Source organism: Carassius auratus, chromosome 38 (assembly GCF_003368295.1).
Source record: "Carassius auratus strain Wakin chromosome 38, ASM336829v1, whole genome shotgun sequence".
Taxonomy (NCBI): domain Eukaryota; kingdom Metazoa; phylum Chordata; class Actinopteri; order Cypriniformes; family Cyprinidae; genus Carassius; species Carassius auratus.
The window spans coordinates 6,784,487-6,801,572 of NC_039280.1; the positions used below are offsets into that span (position 1 = coordinate 6,784,487).

The 17,086-nt window shown below is 37.3% G+C and overlaps 2 protein-coding genes across 4 annotated transcripts; one reads left to right on the forward strand and one right to left on the reverse strand.

Moving 5' to 3' along the window:
• Positions 1–763: 763 nt before the first annotated feature.
• On the reverse strand, positions 764–3,812 carry LOC113056828 (alpha-internexin-like). Its single transcript, XM_026223723.1, has 3 exons — positions 2,701–3,812; positions 1,539–1,663; positions 764–1,435 (listed from the first exon to the last, which is right to left on the reverse strand). Exons 1-3 carry the CDS (start codon positions 3,760–3,762, stop codon positions 1,192–1,194), a joined length of 1,431 nt encoding a protein of 476 aa, XP_026079508.1. The 5' UTR covers positions 3,763–3,812; the 3' UTR covers positions 764–1,191.
• A 2,142-nt stretch (positions 3,813–5,954) lies between these two features.
• Positions 5,955–16,257, forward strand: LOC113056830 (cytosolic purine 5'-nucleotidase-like). Of its 3 annotated transcripts, XM_026223727.1 has the most exons (19): positions 5,955–6,014; positions 7,160–7,277; positions 8,198–8,236; positions 9,286–9,359; positions 10,481–10,598; positions 10,687–10,782; positions 11,078–11,169; positions 11,268–11,325; positions 11,405–11,498; positions 11,592–11,645; positions 11,782–11,865; positions 11,956–11,997; positions 12,323–12,430; positions 12,503–12,569; positions 12,661–12,831; positions 13,472–13,523; positions 13,790–13,850; positions 14,200–14,376; positions 14,461–16,257. In XM_026223727.1, the coding sequence occupies exons 2-19, from the start codon at positions 7,177–7,179 to the stop codon at positions 14,692–14,694; spliced, it is 1,722 nt and encodes a 573-aa protein (XP_026079512.1). In that variant the 5' UTR covers positions 5,955–6,014; positions 7,160–7,176; the 3' UTR covers positions 14,695–16,257. The 3 variants fall into 3 exon arrangements, with proteins under 3 accessions (XP_026079512.1, XP_026079513.1, XP_026079514.1); XM_026223728.1 differs by lacking the exon at positions 8,198–8,236; XM_026223729.1 differs by lacking the exon at positions 8,198–8,236 and having other exon boundaries at positions 5,978–6,009.
• Positions 16,258–17,086: the final 829 nt, after the last annotated feature.

Consider the following 17,086-nt stretch of genomic DNA (forward strand, 5'->3'; position numbering starts at 1 on the left):
TTTAAATCTAAGCCTAGCTAGTTTGAATTCAGTTGATGTTGCTTTTACTTTATTCATTCTTTTTATTTTGTAGATCCAGTGCTGGCTCGGTGATTATGAAGGGAATTTACTGACCTTTTTCTAACAAGACTGTGACTCTTTAAAGGGAATTTTAAAGGGCATTTGCATTTTTCTCTGTGATTGACAGTCTTTTGGAACAATACATAACAATGTGACTGAGTGGAGGGGAGGATATAATCAATCATATCTTTAAATTCTCCCTCTTATTTGTTTTGTGGAGAAAGACGGAATCCATTAGCCTTTAGATAGGAGGTAATCTTTTTGTCACTGAACAGGGCAATACAGTTTAGAGGATTACGTAAACATTCATTTTTAAGATTGTGGGGCCAGTAAGATTTTTCTGAAACTCTTTTTTTCAAGGGATCTTTGCATTTCAAATAAATGCTGTGATTCCACAAAAAGTTGCAGCTGTTTTCTGTATTATTAATAATAATAAATGTTACTTTAGCTCCATATCAGATTAGAATGATTTCTGAAGGATCATGTGACACTGAAGACTCGGCATTGTCAGCACAGAAATAAATTTCACTTTCAAATATACTGAATTAGAATGGTTATTTTAAATTAAGATCATAAAGTTCAGTGTAGTAACATTAAAAGCATACACATTTAATGATATGGGACAGATAAGATTAGTGATGTTGAGAGCTATTTATGAATAAAAACAAAAACATAACTAGAACATTTCAATTATTGACTTTATTGTGGTTAAGGCATACATGTGTAACAGTTAATTCAGTAGTTTGGTCCCTTATTCTTAATATGTGCTTTCCAACAAACTTTGTGCTTTCTTTATGAGACTTTATCCATAAACATTGGATCAGTGCTAATGTTGGCTATATCTTAATCATCCCTTAATACTGAAGACCATATTTATATCCCAAACATCATCGACAGAACTAAAATACTCTCTGAAACTAATATTAAGAAACACTGGAAATATTCGAGGCCTAAGTTTTTTAGATATATTTTTTAAACATTATATCACCATTACAATATCTTAAACATGTTACCAATTACTATACACAACAAGTGGCAGTTTTTAACTAATAGCTGTGATTACTGTGCCAAACGTCCAAAAGACTGCTGGGAAGATATCTAGAGAAGCATAGGTTTAATAACCATAACATTCTAGTTTGAGTTAACATCAACATTATCAATCTTTTCTGCTTTCTTAATCACAGCGGATTCTGCCGTGTTTTCCTCTCGCTTGTCTCCTGCCTTGGATTTGCCGTGTCCCTCTTCTTCTTTTTCTTTTTTGGGATTGCGGGTTGAGGTGAAAGCAGAGCGGCTCTGGTACCCATAAGTGATGCTGGGTGTGCTGGAGAAAGTCACCCCGGAACTGAAGTGGGTTTCTTCACCTTCCAGTAGCTTTCTATGAGGACATCAACAAAGACTGGTCACGTCTTATTCATTTTCATACTCATTGCATTAATTCTTTTTAATGTGCAATTAATGTGGAGTTACTGGTGCTTTACCTGTATGCTGCGATTTCAATGTCTAACGCCATCTTGACGTTCAGAAGATCCTGATACTCCCGGAGGTGACGTGCCATTTCACTCTTAGTATTTCTAAGATCAAGGTCCAGCTGCCCAATTGTTTCCTAGTTCATGGGATTTAAAAAAATATAAATCAATATTAGCCTTAGTACCAGAATATTCTGTAGTCCCTGTCATAAAATAAAAAAAGTATAATTAAAAAAAAATGAAATACATTGAGACCAGCTTGCACTTTTTTTTTCATGCACATGACCATTAACTAATTGAGCTCAGCATCTAAATTAGTTCTTTCTTATAAAAGCTGACGTGAATCTTTATCTCTTGGCATTGGCTGGCTGTCCCAGCACAAAGTGCAAAGAAGCTAATCTGATTTACACTGGCACTTCTTTCACTTTCAAAAGATGAAAGATCATAGATCATGCCTCTGAAAAACCTCAAGCCAAAATGATTCGGATACTTTATATGACTGTGTGCTTATTGCATATTGTAAATCATCTAACTCATCAAGAAGTTCAAACACAACATTATAAACATAAACTGAGGTTATCATTTGGATTTCTTTCACCAAGCGAACATGACCTTGCAGAAACCTCCCTTGCAAAATCCTCTTTAACAGACTCTTCTTAGTGGAATTAACCTCGGCCACCTCTCATGCCCGATTAGTTCAGCACCATGGACAGAGCACTCAGCTACTTGACATGCCATTTCAAACCGTTTCAGTCCTGTCCCGTGGTATAATTCACAGTTCTTCTAATTATTAAATGTAAATTTTTCATGAGATTCTAATATGAATTGCATGATTACATTAAATATTTATAGCTTTACATTTCATGTCATGCTGCAGGACTATTAAAAACAAATAATAATAATAAGTCATAGCACATTCTTTCATTTATATATTTATGTAGATACAGAATAAATGTAAATATATAATTATAAAATAAGTAAAACGACAAAAACTTAGGGGATTCCTCAAGAATAATAAATTATTGATAGATAGATAGATAGATAGATAGATAGATAGATAGATAGATAGATAGATATACTTTTTCTCTTTTTTCCTTTTTTAATATTTTTATTTTTATTAAATTGTGATACATTTTCCTAATATGATATGTAATAATTGTATGTGTCTGTCTACCTGATAACCTGCGACCTCGGCATTGTGTGCATCTTCCATCTCCCGGATCTGTCGCTCAAGGGACTCGTTTGTGCCTCGCAGGGTTTCGATTTCAATGGTTTTTGACTGCAGTTGTCGCCTGTAGTCGTTGATCTCCTCTCTGGTGGCTCTCATGGCCTCGTTGGTTCTGGTGGCCTGTTCATTGAGGCTGGTGAACTTTGATTTGTACCATTCCTCAGCAGACTGCAGGTTCTTCGACGCGAGGGTTTCATACTGCCCACGGATCTCTTTGAGGGCCGAGGTCAGATCCGGCTTGGATAACTCCACTTCCACAGATATCTGCGCTGCCTGGATCATACTAGTCAACTCCGCCACCTCTTCATCATGCACTTTCCTCAGAAAATTAACCTCATCCAAGAGGGACTCGACCTTTCTTTCCAGGTCCACGCGCACCATGGTGGCATCATCCACATCTTTCTTGTAGGATCTGAGCGTCTGCTCTGCCTCCTCGCGCACTCGGATCTCATCCTCAAACTTGCCTCGAAGTTTCTGCAAGTCTTCCTCGATATTATCTCGTTCAATGAGAATGTGCGATCTTTCATTGTTCAGCTCGTCCACCTGGGCTCGCAGATCCCGGATCTCTTGATTATAGAGGTCAGCGAGTCTGGACGGCTCGCTCTGCCTCTGGCGCAGACTCACGAGTTCGGTCTCCAGCACTTTATTGTGCTGCTCCAGATTGCGCACCTTCTCGATGAACATCGCGAAACGGTCATTGAGACCCTGCAGTTGTTCCTTTTCATTGGTTCGGACGATTTTAAACTCGTTGTTTAACACTGCTGTTTGAGAGAAATCCACGCTGTCGAAATGCACCGGTGAGAAGGACGATGACCGGCCTGATCTCTTGTAGTAGCCCGCTGGAGAGGCGCTGCTGCGGGCGAGAGAGTGGGACCTGAAGCCGCTGGAAGACATGGAGCTCCGTGGGGAGACATTGCTCATCCTAGGGGTGGAACCGGTAAAACGGGGTGTTTCCCCGAAAATCTTTCTGTAGGACGAGGACATGTAGTTGTCTGATCCGTAACTCATCTTCGTCACAACTAAAGGAGTCTAAAATGGGTGTGCTTGCCATTATATACCCGGCGGACTGTCCCATTCAACAGTCTGTCATGTTCCCTCTGGTGGTGACGGTAAAGATGAGAATAAACCTTTTCAGACCATTACAACATTCATTTAATTGAAATGTTTTTAACAGGTTTGTTTGACATTTGCACACAAAGAACATATTTTGGGGCTGTTTAAACTGTTATTTGTCGATGGAACTGTCCAGCTTTGCGCAGTGTTGAATGGACCCGAAATTTAACAGTTAAATCGATTTGGGCTTGATGTAAGATCTTGTCTGGTTTATTGGTTTTACTTCTTTGCCAATCTGCCAATGCAATTTTAGACTGTATTAAAAACAAAAACTCTTCAGCCCAGCTAGTCTAATACACATAATTTAATTCCTTTACAATATTTACAACAAAGAAACCAATTGCTCTCCCAGAATGACCAGATGACCAGCGTCCAAAAGTAATTTTTCATACAATAATTTCATTGAAATCAATGAATGAATGAATAAATAATTAGTCATTGTCCTTAGAAAAAAACATCATAAACCAGCCAATTGTTTGCTGGTTTTAGATGGTTTAAGCTATAAGCTTTCTAAAAACAGCAAACAGACAAAAGGTCTGGGAAACCGTGTATATATATATATATATATATATATATATATATATATATATATATATATATACACATACACTCACCTAAAGGATTATTAGGAACTCCATACTAATACTGTGTTTCTACGTGGCATTGATTCAGCAAGGTGCTGAAAGCATTCTTTAGAAATGTTGGCCCATATTGATAGGATAGCATCTTGCAGTTTGTTGGGTGCACATCCAGGGCACGAAGCTCCTTTTCCACCACATACAGTGAACTCACTGTCATGTTCAAGAAACCAATTTGAAATGATTCGAGCTTTGTGACATGGTGCATTATTCTGCTGGAAGTGGCCATCAGAGGATGAGTACATGGTGGTCATAAGGGATGGACATGGTCAGAAGCAATGCTCAGGTAGGCCGTGGCATTTAAACGATGCCCAACTGGCACTAAGGGGCCTAAAGAGTGCCAAGAAAACATTACACCATTACACCACCACCACCAGCCTGCACAGGGGTAACAAGGCATGATTGATCAATGTTCTCATTCGGTTTACGCCAAATTCTGACTCTGCCAAATTCTGACTCTAGTCTTCAATTGTACAATTTTGGTGAGCTTGTGCAAATTGTAGCCTCTTTTTCCTATTTGTAGTGGAGATGAGTGGTACCCGGTGGGGTCTTCTGCTGTTGTAGCCCATCCGCCTCAAAGGTTGTGAGTGTTGTGGCTTCACAAATGCTTTGCTGCATACAACGAGTGGTTATTTCAGTCAAAGTTGCTCTTCTATCAGCTTGAATCAGTCGGCCCCTATTCTCCTCTGACCTCTAGCATCAACAAGGCATATTCGCCCCTTTTCAAACCATTCTTTGTAAACCCTAGAAATGGTTGTGCGTGAAAATCCCAGTAATTGATCAGATTGTGAAATACTCAGACCGGCCCGTTTGGCACCAACAACCATGCCACGCTCAAAATGGCTTAAATCACCTTCCTTTCCCATTCTGACATTCAGTTTGGAATATATATATTGCCAGTAGAGTTTAAATATATAGGCTAAAATATTCTTAGAGTAGGCTATGTACAACATAATTTCCAGTCATTTTTAAGAATCGTTTTTCACGAGAAAACATCATGTTTACCCAAAATGTCTACTTCTAAACAAGGAAGAATTATTTGTTTCATTGGTTTATCAAAATGTATTTAGCTATTTGTGTTTTTTTTAGTTCTGATATAAAATGCTCTTAACGCAGTCTGAAGTTGATGACCAATAGATGGCGATATTTATCTTCCATGTCTGTTCACTAGCTACGCATTACTGATGGAATACAAACACATAATTTTACAGTAATTGTATTTATGTCACTGTCAACAGACATTAAATAAAATAAATAGGAAATAACATTAGTCCTAATATTTTTTACTGTAGTTGTTCTGTGTGGCTTTTTAGATTCATGACTCTTTCCAGATTATATTATGTAATCTGTTATATGACATTACTTCCACACACTATCAGCGTTTCAGCATTCATATAGATTGTATTTAAATTAGGTTTAATGTTGCTTTGATCTAGTTGCTGAATGGTTCGCGCATGCGCAGTATGCAGTAGCGCAGAACAGCAGTCGTTGGTCATTGAAGGAGGTGAGGTAAGTAGCCTACTGAGACTGAGCGGAGATATAACGCGTTTCAAGAAGCAGTAGTTATGTCATTACAATGTTGTAGAATAACTGTGTATATGAGCGGTAAAGCAATTTCCCCCGTCTTGTGCATTACTTTCCGGTTGATCAAAACTAAAGAATGTTAGTTAACGTTAGCTGCGGTGCTAACTTTACCATCACGGAACTGTATGACCAAGAAGAAACATCTGTTCGAATGTATGCCTTGATATACTATTAATACATATTTACAGTTTCTAAGGCACAACGTGGAAACTTAACATGGCCTTTACGTAAATGAAACAGCCAAACTCAGTAGAGTACTGGTCTCAAACTCAATTCCTGGAGGGCCACAGCTCTGCAGTTTCGCCTCAACTCTAATCAGACACACCTGATCCAGCTCATCAAGGTCTTCAGGATCACCAGAAACCCCCAAGCAGGTGTGATTTGGAACCAAACTCCGCAGACCTTCAGCCCTCCAGGGATTGAGTTAAAACCACTGTTGTAGAGAATGAGAAAACACATCTATAATGGTACTTGAGAAATAATAATAAATACATTGTTTCGAAATATTGTGTGTCTTCCGTGAACTGTCCTTCAGTTTTAAAGTTGGAAACTAGTTCCTTGAGGTTATTTAAAGATGTACCATAAACCTGATATTTTGTAAATAAATAATAATAAATAATATAGGGATAGTTAGGAGACCATGATGGTCACAGGCCAATGGGCGATATGGCCAGGATGACGGGGTTACAACCTTACTCTTTTTCAAAGGACATCCTGGGATTTTTAATGACCACAAAGAGTCAGGACCTCGGTTTAAGTCTCATCTGAAAGACGTTGCTTTCAGGCAGCTTTCTGTAGTTTTATCTTCAGTAAATACTGTTACACTGACTTAACATGATTATTATAAGTGTAGCATAGTGTGGAATATTTAGAATGTGTCTGGTCTTTTATTTTTAAGGTTTGCATGTCACCTGCAGGACTATTGTGCAACAATTAAATGTGGTGGAAAGTTAACATCTGAGAAACTAAACCAGTGCTCTGTATATTCAATTTCACCGTCGTCTTCTGATGTCCAGCTGCACTGCATTTTAGAACAGAGTCTTCTTTTTAATTGTTGCTTTCTTTCTCAGACTTATATCAGTTAAAGATGACAACCTCTTGGAGTGATCGGCTGCAGAATTATGCAGACCTTCCTGCCAACATGGATGGTTTATCCATGAAGAAATACAGAAGAGAGGTGCATCACAGGTACTGATACATTTCACTAATGCTTTTTTTTTTTAGCTGTGAAGGCCATTGCCGTTATACTAGTTAAATCAGATTGAGTACTATTTTAATAACTTGAAAACAAATCCATTGTCATATACCTACATTTAAACAAGACAAAATATATTTTTCTTGTAGCAATAGTTCAGTGACCTTAAATGACCTATTCTCCACTCCAGTTGAGAGTATGGTCAATAATGAAGACCTGACTTCATTGAGATATTTAAAATTTATGTGCACATAACGCTTTTGAGTACAAAGAACAAAATAACTTAAAGTCTAAAAAAGAAATTGTAGACTTGCAGTTTTTATTTGATTTAAAATGTAATATGGTGAGTAGCATGTTTAACTCTTGCCATGCCATTGTGTTGTTCTGTGGATGCACCTGTTTATATGTCTGGTTGTCTGTCAAAATCTGTCAGCTTCATTGTTGAAAGCATGTCAGCATGCATGTGATTTAATCTGAAGTTGTGTATTGTAATCTTTTTGCTTAATCAAACAACTGTGCCCAACTTTTAAATATTGATATAATGATTCTAATATCCCATGTTTTAGTAGGCTATGTTTATTTAAGCCATTTGGCAGGTTAATTTGGCATGTCAGCATAATACTTGCAAGTTCCTAAAATGCTGTTTGTCGTGGCAAACTGTCCTTTCATAAGAGCAATCATTATTTACATGTAGACTATGCTATAAATGTGTTGACTTAAAAGTTTTCTGAAGAAAACCATCATGGCAGTCACAAAGTTCAATATTTCGAAAATCAATCCAAAAGTGAATCCAATGGTAAGAAGACCTGGAATGTCATTCATAAGCAGCATACTGGACACCGTTCATCATGAAGTGGCATTAGCCAGTGTTTACTGATATAACACACAGTCCATGTATTCCTTTATTACAAAGCTTACCACAGGAACTGGCCCACTGTCATCCTTCTATGAGGTATGCCAAAGTTTTGTTGTTGACCTGCAGTGCTGACTGATCATCTATTTTTTAATTGATGTTTTTTTTTCTCAAATGTACTAATCACGGCACAGCACTAAAAATACAAGTTGAACGAAACCATCAATGCTTTTGCATTGTGCTGTGACTGTATGCAGGTGTCCATAGGGAGACCTGTGATGGGGTATGAAGCTGTGTTATCATTCCTTCATTCTCCCTTCCCCTAGCTATATCTCCTTCCTTCATGCTCTTAACACATCATTTAACAGCTCATTTGTACCTTGCTACATATTTAGTGTCTTACCGCAAATGTATAGTTGAATAAAGCTGTTCTAGCATCAGGTGAATTTAAATATATATTAAGAAAATAACTGACCATAGCACAGTTTAAACCATCTGGAAGACAATAACATATACTTGATGTAAACTTAAAAATACAAACTATTACGAAGCAAGCTTAATCTCTTAACTGTAATTTGTATTAAAGTGCATATTTTGGTTTATTAAAAATAACTGTTCATATACTGCTATTATTTTTCATGTATAAGTACATGTTAACCAGATGGGTGGTGTCATTGTTTTCAGAAAATCCGAAAAACATGTTTTTCAGGTTTGTAAAGGAGATGTGTTCAGCACATGAAGACAGACTATGAAGTTGTTTTCCTGATTTTTAAAAATGTATTTTATTTACCATTCTGTTTTTGTCCTGAAACAGTGTCAGTCATCATTACCACACACAAAAAACTTGATTTATCTGGAATATTACCATGCCATTTGCTCCACCTCATACTTTGCTGCTTTTGGCCGAAATAGGAATAGATATAATTTAACCAAATGTATAAATTCTGATTTATTGCTTTCACAGGTCACAATACATCACTGTAATTCATTATCTACACTAACATAAACTCCTTTAGAGCTGAACAGCTCACGGGTTGTGCTCAAGGCAATGGAATAATACAGTCTCCTGAATTTAACACAGTTTGCAACTGAGAGAATATTAAATAACAATGGCATTTGTATTAAATGGACTGTTTCTATCTCTGCAGAGTTTTTGTCAATAGAAGTTTGGCAATGGAGAAGATAAAATGCTTTGGCTTTGATATGGACTACACTCTAGCAGGTAAGATGAAGTATGTGCTGCATCTGAAACATGAGGTCTGCATGATGCTAGTGTCATTTATAAAGTAAGTTCAATAGAATTGTAAAGCATTGCGAAATGGTTAACACCATAACATGATCCTGTAAGGTAATCCTTGGTCTCATGTATTTGGTCGTGTCATGGCTCTGTAAATAGCAGCCCTGACTTCAGCTGGCTCATGTCAGGCACATGATTTCTTGCACGCAAAGCTCTAAACAAGATTAATGGGTGCACTGACATCTATGAAATAATATGTTGTCCTTTTGATTGGTCATCTTCCTGTTTATGGATCTGTGATAATAAACAAGTGCTAATCTTCACAGGATAAGGTTTTACATTCTTTTGCCAGCACACAGGCTAATATTAACACCAAGTATGAGCTGCTTAGTCTGCTAGATCAATGTTGTGTAACTCCCTTCTAATTGCATAGCAGTGAATGTGCTGACTTTGGCAAGTATTTCAGCAGAAGTGAAGAATGCACAACAATTCTGACTCCATTTAGTTGAACTTTTATGCTAATAAGACCATGCTGGTCAGTAAATATTTGGCTAAAGTGGTCCTCCTTCCTCTCTTTCTTTGGGGAAATGTTCATTCAGCTGATCTGGCTCATTTTGTTTTTGCGGTCCAAAGGGGTTTCTTGCAACATGCAACACATTAATACAGATGTTTTGCCTAAGAAGTTCTTCAAACATTTCACTTAAACCTTTTTGCTTCTATAGAAAATGAAGTACTGGTTTATTAGGCTCCTTGAGAAGGTTAGCTCTTGCAAAAGAAGCCACAGTTTTCGGGCAGTAAGATTTTGTTATTGAAAGAAACGAACAGTTAAAAAAAAATGTATCGTGGTTTCCACAAAGCTGGAGTAATAGCTGCTGAAAATTCAGCTTTTCCATCACAGAATTAAATCTTCAAATATATTCAAATAGAAAGTTCTTTTAAATTCTGATAATATTTGATCATTTTAATGTTTTTACTTTTGATCAAATAAGTGCAGCCGTGTTGAATTCTTTCAAAAGCATACAAAATATTTACAGACCCTAAACTTTTGTACAGTAGTGTATATGATAGCATGATTTTCATCACTTTGTTTTCTTCTCTGTTAATAGTGTATAAGTCTCCGGAGTATGAATCTCTTGGCTTCGATCTGACTGTGGAAAGACTGGTTTCCATTGGTTACCCACAAGAGCTGCTAAACTTTGTCTATGACCCTGCTTTTCCCACAAGGTGATTTGAAAGATCATTTTCTAACATGCTTTTCAAACTGTATTTTTACTTCATGTTTGGATTCACATAAATTCTGTACATCTCTCAGAGGCTTGGTGTTTGATACAATGTATGGAAACCTGCTGAAAGTAGATGGGTATGGAAACATCCTTGTGTGCGCTCATGGTTTTAGCTTCCTGCGTGGGTAAGTCTGCACTCATAATGTCAGAGCAACTGATGTCCTGGATAGTCATCACGTTGTGCATTCATTCTTCTGCTGTAAAAATATATATATGTTTGTTGAATTTTTATGCTAGTAAAATTCACTTTTTTCACTTTTTTTATTATTTGGAAAATCATGCACTGGTGAATCATTACCAATAATACAAAATTATGCATTAAAGAAGTAAATAGTGTCACTTATCATTTTATGCAGATGTTATGGGGTTAGTCACACCTCCAGAAAATGTCATTGTGTTTTTTTCAACTGTATGTTTTAGTCCAGAAATAAGAGAGCTGTACCCAAACAAGTTCATTCAGCGTGGAGATACTGAGCGATTCTACATCCTCAACACACTTTTCAACCTCCCAGGTTAAAATCTTATATCAGCTAATATCAAAATCCAAAAGAATATGTAGAATTCATAGTCCATGTTTAAGTTAACACTGTTTATTTTTGTGCTTTATTAGAGACATATCTCTTTGCCTGCCTGGTTGACTTCTTCACTAGTTGCCCCAGATATAGAAGGTTTGTTTTTGCGCCCTCATTGAACACTTCAGTAGCTCCTCTGGTCTGTATGATGACCTTTACATTTTTGCCTCCACAGTTGTGAGAGTGGCTTTAAAGATGGAGATCTTTTCATGTCTTTCAAGAGCATGTTTCAGGATGTCAGAGATGCTGTGGATTGGGTCCATTTCAAGGTGAAGGCTAGTTTTAAGTGCCAAAAGAAACAGCAGTTCTTGACTTAATATAGATTTCACACTATGGGTAACTGCTTCTGTGTGACATTTCAGGGCTCACTAAAAGAGAAAACGGTTGAAAACCTGGAGAAATATGTGGTGAAGGATGTAAGTAAACCGGATTATTGAACAGCTTCTTGCTGATCAGTGTTTTTGTTACCTTATTTCATTTTGCATGTTTATTCATAATGAATTGCAGTTTAAAGTTCACAGACATCATTTTTGTGTTTCTGTCTTGATCTAGGCCAAACTACCATTGCTGCTAAGCCGAATGAATGAAGTTGCCAAAGTGTTCCTTGTTACCAACAGTGACTGCAAATACACAGATGTGAGTTATTACAGACATTATCTGACAAATCTGTTGGATTTTCATTAGAAACAAATGTAAGATGTCATTTCCTCTCCTTTTTTCTTTTAGAAAATTATGACATACTTGTTTGATTTTCCACATGGTCCAAAAGTAAGTAATCTTCAGTATTGTTGTTCATCAGCATAACAGTAGTACTAAGATGTTTTCATTTGTCTCTGATCCCCAATGAAAATGTCTTGTGACGGAGGATATAATTTGTGTGGAAAACAAGCAACAAGCTGCACTGTGTAAAAGAACACTCCAGTTATGATGTCTGTAATATTATAGTTTTCATTAAAAAGTGTTCTAATAAATTATTTTGAGAAAGTGGGTATGAACAGAAAGCCAGGGAGTATCAGGGGGCATGTAAGAACTCGTTTTATTGTATACACAAAGACAGTGACAGACTGAATCTGTTGTTTTTTTTTTATGACAGGCTGGTACGCCTCATCGGCCCTGGCAGTCCTACTTTGACCTTATTCTGGTGGACGCCAGGAAGCCAGTGTTCTTCGGAGAGGGCACAGTCCTGAGACAGGTGGACATGGTAAGATCAGCTAGACTCACATGAGTAGTTTAATGTGACACTCATTGATTTAGCCATATTTTTGTTCTGTAGACCTCTGGGAGACTAAAGATTGGAACATATACAGGTCCCTTGCAGCATGGCATAGTGTATTCCGGTGGTAAGATAAAAATAAATGTTGTCCTTCTTTTTTTTCTTTTTTTTAAATTCTGGTCTAAAATGCCTGATTGAATATTCTTTCTTCTCCCCAGGTTCCTCAGACATAGTTTGTGACCTGCTGGGAGCGAAAGGAAAGGACATCTTGTACATCGGTGACCACATCTTTGGAGACATCCTGAAGTCTAAGAAGCGTCAGGGCTGGAGAACGTTCCTGGTGATTCCTGAGCTGGCTCAGGAGCTGCATGTGTGGACCGACAAGAGCAGTGAGTCTGTGAAAGAGTTATTATAGTTCATGCTCATTACTTGAAGTAATACCAGCAAAACCATTTTTTTATTAATTCAGCCAGTTGACAAAACTACATTTCTCATTTTCATTTAGTTGAACTAAAATTGAAATAACAATGAATAAAAACTATATATACATAAAAAAACCCTGAAAAAATATTAATAATATTACTTAAACTTTAAAGAATAGTCCACTCCAAAAATGAACATTTGCTGGAAATATATTCACTTTCAGGCCTACCAAGATGTAGTTTGTTTCTTAATTGCAAAAGATTTGGATATATTTAGCATAATACATTACTTTCTCATGAAAGGATCCTCTGAAGTGAATGGGTGCCGTCAAAATGAGAGTTCAAACTGTTAAAAACATCACAATAATCCACAACGAATCCATCTAATTGTTCTACATCTTGGATGGCCCGAGGGTTAGTGAATTATAAGCAAGTTTTTTTTGGTTGAACTGCTTAAAACTAAATTTAAAACAAAAATAAAAACTCATTTAAAATATGTATATTAAAAAAATCTCACTTATACTAAAATAACAACGATGCATGCAGCCTGCAGACACACATTATGCTCAGTTCACAGGACAGTTCACTGTGTTCTCTTTTTTTGCAGCACTGTTTGAGGAACTACAGGGTCTGGACGTGTTCCTATCAGAGCTCTACAAGTAGGTATCATCCGTGAACTTCTGCTCCGATGTTTGCTCCACTGCCATCCAGTGAGTCAAGCACTCGTTTACCCAGAGGAGAACACGTCGCTTCCTCCCTGCTGTCTGCAGCCATTTGACATGCAGATAAAGAAACGCACATTCCTTTCTATTTCAAGACTGATGGTTCACGTCTTCTATTACTGAACTCATTCAACACTGATCTCAACCCACATCTCTCTTTTTGTCCTGCCATTTTCTCCATCCTTTCTTTCTTTTGTCTACAGGCATTTGGACAGCAGCAGCAATGAGAGACCTGATATCAGTTCTATTCAGAGGAGGATTAAGGTATATTTCTTGATGCATAGGAAAGCAGTGCACTGTGTACTGAGAATATTGTCAGTGAAGACACGGTAAAGTAAGATTTAATTTACTTACCCCCATGTCATCCAAGTTGTTCAAGTCTCTCTTTCTTCAGTCAAAAAGGAATTAAGGTTTTTGAGGAAAAGATTCCAGGATTTCCCACTGGTTTAAGGTCCAAATTGAAGTTTCAGTGCAGCTAAAAAAAAAAAAAACGCATATATTTATCTTTTGTAACCATATAATGTCATTTTTATTGATTTTAATGTACACTTATTTTCCCATCACTTCTTTCAAACTCAGTTGTGCGCTGTTTCTGTATTTTTGCTTTTCTCAGAAAGTGACCCATGACATGGACATGTGCTATGGGATGATGGGAAGTCTGTTCCGCAGCGGTTCTCGTCAGACTCTCTTTGCCTCTCAAGTGATGCGCTATGCTGACCTATACGCTGCATCCTTCATCAATCTCCTGTACTATCCTTTCAGCTACATGTTCAGAGCCGCCCATGTCCAGGTAAGCTCAACAAACACACTGTCTACAGTTGATGCATTAATCATAAAAGTCACTTCAGTAACCTGTTTCCTTCTGTACATTCAGATGCCTCACGAGTCCACGGTGGAGCACACTCACGTGGACATCCATGACATGGAGTCGCCCATGGCCACACGCAACCGCCACTCCATCGACTTCAGAGACCACGAGTGCAAGAGACACCAGCTGACCCGCTCCATAAGTGAGATCAATCCGCCACACCTCTTCCCCCAGACGCCACAAGAGATCACGCACTGCCACGATGAGGATGACGATGAGGAGGAGGAGGAGGAAGAATAAACCTGTGGCATTGCTGCTAACTGTTTTGGGTTTTTAGAGATGTGTGTCTGCTGTTTAAATAAGTATAATCCTTGCCTTCACACTCAGCCATATATTTTATAGAGATAAAAGAGAGGATGTTTATTTGTTGCAAAGTGTATAACGTATTTTAGGAGTAATGGTCTGATGAGAGTATGAAGCTACAACTGGGTTTTGATAGTTCTAGTTTCTTATTTTTGAATGGTGTTTACATGGAAGTGTCAACGGAGAAAAGATCCCCGTTTAAACTGAATTACAGAATCCGTTATTTGCATGACATTGAGGGAACAAATGAGTTACAAGGTACGACACCGACTTAAGCTTGAAGAAAATGCATGAATACTTATTCTGTGTCTCCAAAAAGCCTTCAAAATTTAGATAAGAGCCGTGTTGCATGCTGGGAAATGTCACACCAACAATGCAGCTTGCTCGGTATCTGGCTGCCTGTTAAGTGCTGTAACATTGCCATCTTCATTTTAAAACTCGAATGCAAAATGCTGTCATGTTATTGGGTGAAAAATGGAACACATGCAACTGTTGCTATTTTATGCAGAGTGAGACGCAGGGTTTCAGGTTACTAGATACTGATACTGTAATTCTTATGCACTTGCCATGATCACTGTGTTAATATTAGACCTTGAATCTAGAGCTTAGATTCATTATTTACTATTTTTATATCCACTGATATAAAAGTTAATGCAGCCAGATATTGTAAACGAATCTTTGTTTTATTTTAGCATAACGGTTAGTTTTTGGCAGTTGGCTGTGATTTAAGATCGAGGCTGAGCTTGTCTGAATGTTTGACACAAAGCCTTGTGGGTGACATTGGACCAAAAGGAAGCTCGTTTATGAATCACGCTCTGTCATAGTGAACATTTGTACTTCATACAGTAACAGTCCAGATCCTGAAACTTTGCTTTTGACTGACATGGTGCTCTGTTCAGCAACAGAAGTGGTTTTGTCTTTTGTTATCATTTTAAATCAAAAAGGGAATTTTTTTGATGGGTCCATGATGCTTTGGAAGTCCATACCATACCATTTGCACACATGTATACTGTATTGGTTTATTTTGAACAGTGCTGTTGATTTTGGACTGGAGTTGATATCATCTTGCGGATGTAATTTGTTATTAGTGGCCTTCGTTTAAATTCACAGATGCTGTTGAAGATGATTTATTTTGTGACAGTGATATAGTGCTTTAACCGAATCAAACACCCCTCCGTTTATTTTGAGGCTTTCTCATTCAGGTAAGATCTGCTGTATATGGGGGTGTGGCATGATTCATCTGTACTTTTTGTTTAAAACTCTGGATTTGTTTGATTCTGTTTGAGCCCAAAGCTTGTGAATCCATTTTTAAAATGGTTTCCTTATACTGTTATGTTGTGCGTTACTGTAAATCAAACGGTTATGACAGACAATGTGGGAGGAGTTTTAATGTAGGAATAAATCAGAAATATTTTTTTGTTTTGATGTTTCGTTACACAGGATTGGTTTTCAGTGCTTTGGCTTTGTTGCGTATAAAGAGAATAAAGTTGTCATGCAGCACCCCCTTGTGGTCATTCAGCAATAGCTGTCTTTGCATCCTCCAAAACCCACGTGGAAAAATTGTGGTCACTAACTATTGTATTTTGCTTAAAACCTGGGAATTTTAACTTTAAGGGACATTTGTTTTAAAAAAAAGAAAAAAATCTTAATTAGATTTGGAAATCCCATGTTTTGCTGTCCAGGATCATGGCATCCTTGTTCATACATCACAATGATCCAGATACACACTTTTTCAGATGACCAAATCTGGATTACTAGAGCTCTGTGGAGCCCCTGGAGGCCAGTTTCAATAATCCTATTTGATTTCGACTATTTGCATCAAATCTTGAAAATGGGTTTTTCAAAACAAAAAAGGACTGTAAAATCAATTAAATCCAATGTTGGTTATGATCTGGACCAAATCGTCACTGTGTTGTTCAAATACTTTTAGTAAGCTTGGGATACTTTTGATCCAAAAAAAAAAAAAAAGATTATACTGATCTCAGCAAAATGATTGATTTCAGGAATAAAAATGTAATTAAAACTTTAAAACTGATTTAAATATATAATATTTGTAACTTGTAATGTATACACACACACAGACACATTATAGTGTAGCTATAAACATTAGGCAGGTAGAAATTAGGCTACCTCTCAAGCCTTTCAGTAGTTTACCGAAACGTAAAAAAAAAAGATCTTGGAATGAAATAATCCCCCAAACAGCTGTCAATATCAAGCAGAAATATATTTCAAGATCATGGGTTTGATTGCCAGAAAACTGAACATGCATGAACTGATTAAATTCTTCTGATAAAAGCATCTGCCAAATCCATACACAGGTGCATATTTT

Coding starts and splice junctions, on each gene's coding strand:
- LOC113056828 (XM_026223723.1), bottom strand. CDS start 3,762: ATGAGTTACGGATCAGACAACTACATGTCCTCGTCCTACAGAAAGATT. Junction 1,664..2,700: donor CCGAGGTCGCAGGTTATCAG/GTAGACAGACAC, acceptor CCCATGAACTAG/GAAACAATTGGGCAGCTGGA. Junction 1,436..1,538: donor ATTGAAATCGCAGCATACAG/GTAAAGCACCAG, acceptor ATGTCCTCATAG/AAAGCTACTGGAAGGTGAAG.
- LOC113056830 (XM_026223727.1), top strand. CDS start 7,177: ATGACAACCTCTTGGAGTGATCGGCTGCAGAATTATGCAGACCTTCCT. Junction 9,360..10,480: donor TATGGACTACACTCTAGCAG/GTAAGATGAAGT, acceptor CTCTGTTAATAG/TGTATAAGTCTCCGGAGTAT. Junction 14,377..14,460: donor TCAGAGCCGCCCATGTCCAG/GTAAGCTCAACA, acceptor CTGTACATTCAG/ATGCCTCACGAGTCCACGGT.